Genomic DNA, 7653 nt, shown 5'->3' with positions numbered 1-7653 from the left:
ACAAATCAACGGTTACTGTTAAGTGATTAAACGACGATGAACTCACTTTTACCGAAATAAAAAAAAATCCGTGTGTATTATAATAACAAGCTGATTGCGGTATTTTATCTTCGTCTGAAGCAGACTTGACGTTTTTATGATATGCATATTGTCTTAAAAATTCCTTTTGTCAGAATTGCGCAATTGTTCCGTGTAATTGCTAATCTGTGTGTAAGGTAATTGCGGAAGCTCCCATTGCGCACCTCTATGAGTGTAGTTGATGAACATGAAATGAGAAATGAGATAGTTGGCAAGGAACGTCACCTGCGGGCCGAATATGGCTTATGCAGTACGCGAAAACTGATGACGTGGAAGACAAATGTCTGACTGTAAAGTACTACAGGGGAAATATCTAGATACTAATGATGGAACTATTTATATATGATTTCACATGTAAAGTTTGTATTAATTAGCCGCCATATTGTATACTAAGGAAATTAAAGACAAGGGTTATACCGGGGATATTAAATTGGAACTAAACTAATTATTAGATCGAAACCGAGGTGAGTGACTTTATTTATCTACAATATGAGTACCGAAGATCTTGCACGTTCTCGAGAAGGATCTAAAGAACCTGAAGTTATATGTGCTGTATGTTTAAAATTTGAACCTCAAGCCTGGCGGAAGAAATTTTGTAAAAATTGTTTCCATTCTTTAGATGAACATTCGACAGACGGCGAGAAAGAAACGGGTCACGAAAAGTTAGATATTGAGAAAAATTTATTAAAGAAAGCTGAAGACAATGAAACTACAGACAAGAAATTTGATAAAATTTTAAAAGATAAATTAGCAAAAGACGATAAGAACAAATCGAATAAACCCTCTACTGATAAACCAAATTCTGAAAGTGATAAAACTCCACAAAAACATGATCTTAAAACGTCTTCAATTGCCGACAAATTTAATAAAAAGATTACCGGAAGTGCACTTTCCGAGAAAGGAAAATCTGAAACCAGCACAAAAGCAACAGAAAAGCACGACGATAAAGATCAAAGTTCAGTTACTAATAAACTAAAGGGAAAGTTCGAAATAAACAAAAAACCAAACGACAAAACAACCGACGTCAAAGACGGCAAAGTTGACACAAAAACAGACAAACCAGAACCAAAACTAGATAATGACAAAGCTAAACTATGGGGAAGTAAATCAAAATTCGAACAGAAAAGTAGCGAAAAAGAAAATAAAACCGATTCCGAAAAGAAAGAAATTGAAAAGACGAAAACATGGGGAGCAAAATCAAAATTCGAACCGAAGTCACAAGATGTTAAGGACGAAAAGATAGGTGGCGAAAAGAAGGACGAGAAAAAGGTTGGTGACGATGAGCATAAAGCTGGAGTTAAACAATTTAAACCCCCGGAAAAACAGGATACAAAAATGAAATGGAAGAATGCGTGGGGTTCCACTTTGGCGAATAAAAAACAAGATGATTCAAAGAAGGACGAAACAACGGAAGATAAATTGAAAATCGAGGGGAAGGAGAATGAAAGTGGAAAGGATTCAATAAGATCAAAATTCGAGTCTAAAGGAACAGGCAACCTATTTGGCGTTACTAAAAAAACTGAACCCAGCATCAAAGACAAAATTGAAGAAAAAACTAAAGCTGAGGAGAAAAAGGAAGACAGTACAAAGAAAACAGAGAGCAAAGATATAAAAGAAGATAAAGGAAAGTCATGGGCTAACAGAAATTTAAAAGAAAGTGATAAATTGAAAGAAACTGAGAAATCTAAATTCGGTGATAAAAACATTCCAAAAGAAATTGAAAAATCCAAATTTGGTGATTTAAAAGATAACACTAGATCGAAACTTGGGGACAATAAAATGACAACTTCTGTAAAAGAACCAGAAAAAACTAAATTTGGTGACAAACCCGCAGTAAATAAAGAACCCGAGAAATCCAAATTCGGTGACAATAGAGCAAATTTGTTTGAACAAAAAAATACATTGAAAGACAAAACTGAAGAATTAAAAAAGGCTGAAAAAGATATAAAAAAGAAAGAAGACGCGAAAGAAAAGACTGATGACTCCAAATCCAAACTTGACGACAAAAAAACAAGTCTATGGGGTTCGAAATCAAAGTTTGAAACCAATAAAATCGATGATAAGAAAACAAATAAATTCAACATCGAATTAAAAAAATCGGACGGTAAAATTTCAAAACCACCCGATGATAAATCAGGAGGGACAGAAACGAAATCTGAAATAGAGAATAAGAAAAATGAAAAGTTAGAAGGAAAGTTAAAACTTGACATTAAAAAGGCTGAAAGTGTAAACACGTCTGGAAAAGACAGTGGACAGTCCGTATCCGATTGGCGAAAGGAAAAGTACGAAAAGTTGTCTAAAACACCAACAACAACCACTCCTGGTAAAATTCTGGATAAAAAGGCATATTCCCGTAGCAAGTCAGACACTTTAGTTACAGACAAAGACGAGAAAGAATCTTCAGTGACGTCAACATCTGTCAAAATGCAACCATCAAGTGACAAAAAAGAGCATAATTTGTCATCAAAATCGAGTGACGTTAAACAATCAGAGATTCCAGATACGCAACGAAAGATAGGTAGATCACCAATCATCCAACCCACTCAGGATCAAAAGGAGAAATTCTCTGGCATCAATGATGAGGTCAAGGACGAAGGAGAGACAACAGCATCTAAAGAATCGTTACCGAAATTAAATACAGATGCGATAAACAAAATCAAAGATGCTGCCAAGTTTTTGCTAGATGATGATTTTGATGACGGTAGATATAATAGCCTGGGTCGAACAACTAGTGGGAATAAATCGACACCATCTCAGCAGGCGACACCATCATTACAATCGTCTGCTAAATCAGAAGCAGACGATAAAACAGGGTCACATAAGAAATCGTCGGTCCAGGAAAATAGTTCTGTATCCAAAAAACAGCAAGGAAAACATGACGTTGAAAATGTTTTCAACGAAAAATTCAACAGTGAGGCTGAAAAGTTGAGAAAACAATTAAAACAAATGGAAGAAAGATGCAGTGAACTTGAAGAGGAAAATAAAAATCTGAAAAATGGCTTATTGGAAAACGAAAAGCATTCCGGACGGTTAATGAAACAGAAACAGGATATGGAAAATCAAATCAAAGTTTTACAGAAAAATTTGTCGTCTTTAGAATCAAAATGTTCAAAATTCGAAACCGAAAATACAAATTTGGTAGAAAGAATAAAAAAAGTGCAGTCTAAATCTTCAACTACTGAGGACCTCAAATCAGCCCATATGGAGGAATTAAACTACCTGAGAGAGAGGCTTGGCAAGGGTGAGAATATTGTGGACGAATTAAGAGATGATAATGAAAATCTAAAACAAGAAATCTTGGACTTGAAATCTGAAATGGAAGAAATGTACGACACTTTTCGTGACCAAGAAGCCGAGGAATTCAGAGAAATTCAAAAGGAAATGGAAATGCACGCTAAAAACTGTCGGGTTTTAAGTTTCAAATTGAGAAAATACGAACGCCAGAATGAGCAATATGAGGCAGAAAAAGAAAATTACGAGGATAAAATTCAATCATTACAAAATCAAATTTCTGATGGCGATATGAGATCTCACATACGAGATGTCGAAGATGAACTGAGGCTGGCAAAGGAAGTTTCTGTCCGACTACATGACGAATTAGACATTTTAGAAGAAAAAAAGTGCAAGGTTGAGGACGAAAACCATCAGTTAACTCAGATTCTAGAACAGTCGGACAAAAAACAGTTCAAACTTGAAATGGAGGTTGACAAACTCAGGGATCAGGTGAGTTATCCTTTCATCAGTATACTTTTTTCAGGTTTAACCCCCCCCCCCCTTCTCTTTAGTTTCCGCGTTTATCCTAAAATAGTGAAAATAAATGATGGATTAAGTCAAAGACCCCCCCCCCCCCCACCCTTTTCCCTTGCGTACATCCTCCTAGAATAGTGAGAATATACATTGGGACTATTTCAAAGGGACAACAACCTGACCAAAGAGCAGACAGCAGCCCAGGGTTACCAATAATACAGCGAAAAAAAAAAAAAACTCGCATCTGGAGTCGTGCTAAAGCTGCCCATAATCAATTTATATTTAAAACAAATGTTTTGTTTTCCAAATATGTTTTCCGTATTCTGTTTCTATTGGTAAATAGCTCAATATAACAATGGTGCTTGTTTATGTTTTGAGATGATCAGTACTAACGGTTTAGGGAGAAAAAGAATGTTACTCTATAAGTAGACAGTCAACTATATTTGTAAAAAAAAGGGGGGGGCGGTAAATGTCGTTCACAAAACTACACAATAGAAAGTCGCCTCTAACAAGAAATATCATAAATTACGTATGTTTTCCAAACAAATAAAAAGTGCTCATAGTTAATTGTAAGATGTTCGTTTGCCGAGTTTCATTAGAGCAAGTAAATTAATGTTGAAAGATCTGAAATACTGAGGTAAACTATTTTGTTTATATTGCAAGTTTGCCGTCACCCTATATACCCCCTAAACTGGATTACCCTACAGCGTGAGTTACCACCAGAGCCTTTATACAATCATACATATGTAAATATAAAAAAGAAGATGTGGTATGATTGCCAATGAGACAACTATCCACAAAAGACCAAAATGACAGAGACATTAACAACTATAGGTCACCGTAAAGATTAACATATATACATGTAAATCAAATGTATTTATAAATATTCCTTGGTATATTATATTATTTATATTATACATTGTAATGATATTTTAATAATTCATTTTACCGAAAGTTTTTTTTTTTCGCTCAACTTTTGTCATGAATCAAATGCCAGGAGATTTAATTTTGTTGAATGAACATTAGATCAACAATATCAGCTTCATCGTATTATATACCGAAATATCTTTGAGAGATAGTGAAAAATTCCTCGGTGTGCGATTATCTATTCTCATCTACCAGAAACATTCAACAAGTGTTCAAATTCGTTTTCTTTTCAAAATAGCAGTTTCTCTTAAATCTGCAGGTGGGGTTCATCAGGGAAATTTTGTTTCCTTGGTTACATGTTTGTTGGTATGGAGGTTTTCGCTGGTACATATTTTTGTAAGAAGAAAATATAATGTAATGGCCAATGAGAAATCACCCAATACAGATCATTAAGACAAACTTTGATTTTTGTAAAGAAAAAAACATATTTCAAAATTCATTAAGTGCAAAATAAAAAATCTGACTGCAATTTTCTGAATAAATACCGTAAAAAATAAGATATTATTATATTATAACATGTATTAATGATTTTTGATTTATACATTAAATAAACATAAAAAAAGGTAGGGCCCGGTCCCCCCTTAAATCCGCCTCTGATGATCTGTATGGGTTTTACAGTACAGTACAGAGATTAATGGACAGAAACTGCAGAATAAAAAACAAGCAAAATAAAAAATAGGCAAACAATTCTAATGAACGGATAATAATGGGCCAAATCAATAAAAGACAAGTGAAAATATGGAATAGTAAGATAAAAGAAAAAAGATATGAGCCCCATTTAGATCCTCATTCATACCCCCTATACCTCTTATTCAACGAAGAAGGCTCTAAGAATCTGTACTTCAATCAAACAAGCACCCCATTCAAAATTTAAGTGGCTTGTCTTAAAATAAATCTGAACAACCTAGTCTTAATTAATTCCTTGTACCATTCAAATATATTAAAATTTATCTTCAAGTAATGCTATATCAAACAACTCGGGGGGTAATCGTAAAATCTAGACCCTCCCTATGTTTTTATAACGTGATATATACAGATAATAGCAGTAATGCACTCACGCGCCTGTCAATATGCACGTGAATTATCTCGACGTCTGCATATACACCACGTGCAAAATTTATCCATTATCAATATATATATTTTCTGGCTGAATAATTAGAAATCACATCTGGCGAATATCGTACATCATTCGAATGCATAATTTTGAAACAAGATGTTCTTGTTTATCTATTTATAGCATTCTACAAATATAATATCTAAGATACAAACTGATAATGTTGAGGTATACCCTTTTAACCATTTGATATATAAAAAAGAAGATGTGGTATGATTGATAATGATTCAACTCTCCACAAGAGACAAAAAAAACTGACACTGAAATCAACAACTATATATAGGTCACCGTACGGCCTTTGACAATGAGCAAAACCCGTTACCCATAACGCAACAGTCAGCTATTACATTCTCCGAAATGACAAATGGTAAACAAGTCAAACGAGAAAAACGAGAAAATAAACGACATAATGAATGTGTAAAAATAATAATTAACAACAAATACTGGTATCTAACACAGCAACAGACAACTACCGAATTACATGTAAATGCTCCTGACTTGGGACAGACACTTACAGAATGTTGCGGGTTTAACCATGCTAGCGGTTGCACAACCCTCCCCTAACCCGTGACAGATGTATAACAGATAAGAACAACCCTCCCCTAACCCGTGACAGATGTATAACAGATAAGAACAAACTATAAGATATGTTGAAAAGGCTAAGCTCATCAGATGGATACAAGTAATCTAACAAAAAAAAAACCAAAAAAAAAAAACGTAGACGTGGACGGGTACTTGTACATCCCAACACGAAAAAGCCCTTGTAAACGACAGCAATGTCTTTATATTTTCTAGACTTTCAAACAACTGTTTCTGAAATTCTTTGATATAACTTCCCCACAGCCCAATAGCCAGTTAATATTGTTGAAATCGGTGATCGATTAAACATTAACAAAAGTGCAGTGACAACTATTTCACCAATATTTAAAGTTAACCAAAAAGCACTCGATCAACCAATTAGGTTTGTATTATAGAAATAGGGAGTATTTCGTATAAGATATGTCCGGTGATATTGATGCTCCTTCTTACGGGAACGTAGGAGTCAGTTTACAAATATGTTTTGGTCCCCCTTTTTTGATTAACACATATAAGAAATAGCAAGATTTAAAATTAAAATGAAAGAGGGCACTAACCATCCTTAAAACTAGTAATTAGAAGTTAACATTCTCCTTCCCCACTTTACAGTGTTCTTTTCTACTGGTCACTGGTTATACAAACTAAATCACTGAAGGTTATACAGAATGCTAGTAGATCAACGAAGATGAAAAGAGGTGCAAAAAGAACGTTTGACCGGGACAGACAATTTATATTTCTTTCTTAAAAAGTCGTGTTAGGAGCAGAATAAAACTAAGCCTGTACAAAGATTTCCAATTTCCATACACGATACATTTCATATATTATGTTTACATTCCAACATGGCAATGTAGTGCATATACGTTGGTTTTCCCGTTTGAATGGTTTTACACTAGTAATTTTGGGACCCTTTATAGCTTTTTGTTCGGTGTGAGCCAAGGCTCCGTGTTGAAGGCCGTTTATTGACTTATAATGGTTTACTTTTATAAATTGTTAATTGGTTGGAGAGTTGTCTCATTGGCACTCACACCACATCATCCTATATCTATATACACCCCAAAGAGTGAGTTAAAACTACCCCCTCTTTTTCAGCCCATACACACACACTGTGCATAAGTAAAACCAAATATTTTGATTCAGTACCTTGTCTGTTGAATATCTATTAAAATGTATTAGAAAACCTTCTAACTTTAAAAAAAAACGGGGGGGGGGGG

The 7653-nt window shown here is 34.5% G+C and overlaps 1 protein-coding gene across 2 annotated transcripts in view; it reads left to right on the top strand.

The window, feature by feature from the left end:
- The first annotated feature begins 284 nt into the window (after nucleotides 1–284).
- Nucleotides 285–7653, top strand: part of LOC143055001 (uncharacterized) — a 109052-nt gene continuing 101683 nt past the window's right edge. For both annotated transcript variants that reach the window (XM_076228115.1, XM_076228114.1), the window contains exon 1: nucleotides 285–3801. In XM_076228115.1, the coding sequence (XP_076084230.1) occupies nucleotides 568–3801 (3234 nt within the window). In that variant the 5' untranslated portion in view covers nucleotides 285–567. The remainder of the gene's footprint in view (nucleotides 3802–7653) is intronic.

The sequence above is a fragment of the Mytilus galloprovincialis genome, chromosome 12, assembly GCF_965363235.1.
Source record: "Mytilus galloprovincialis chromosome 12, xbMytGall1.hap1.1, whole genome shotgun sequence".
In the NCBI taxonomy this organism is placed as follows: Eukaryota; Metazoa; Mollusca; class Bivalvia; order Mytilida; family Mytilidae; genus Mytilus; species Mytilus galloprovincialis.
The sequence above is the reverse complement of the archived record's forward strand: the minus strand, read 5'-3'. Positions and strand labels throughout refer to the sequence as shown.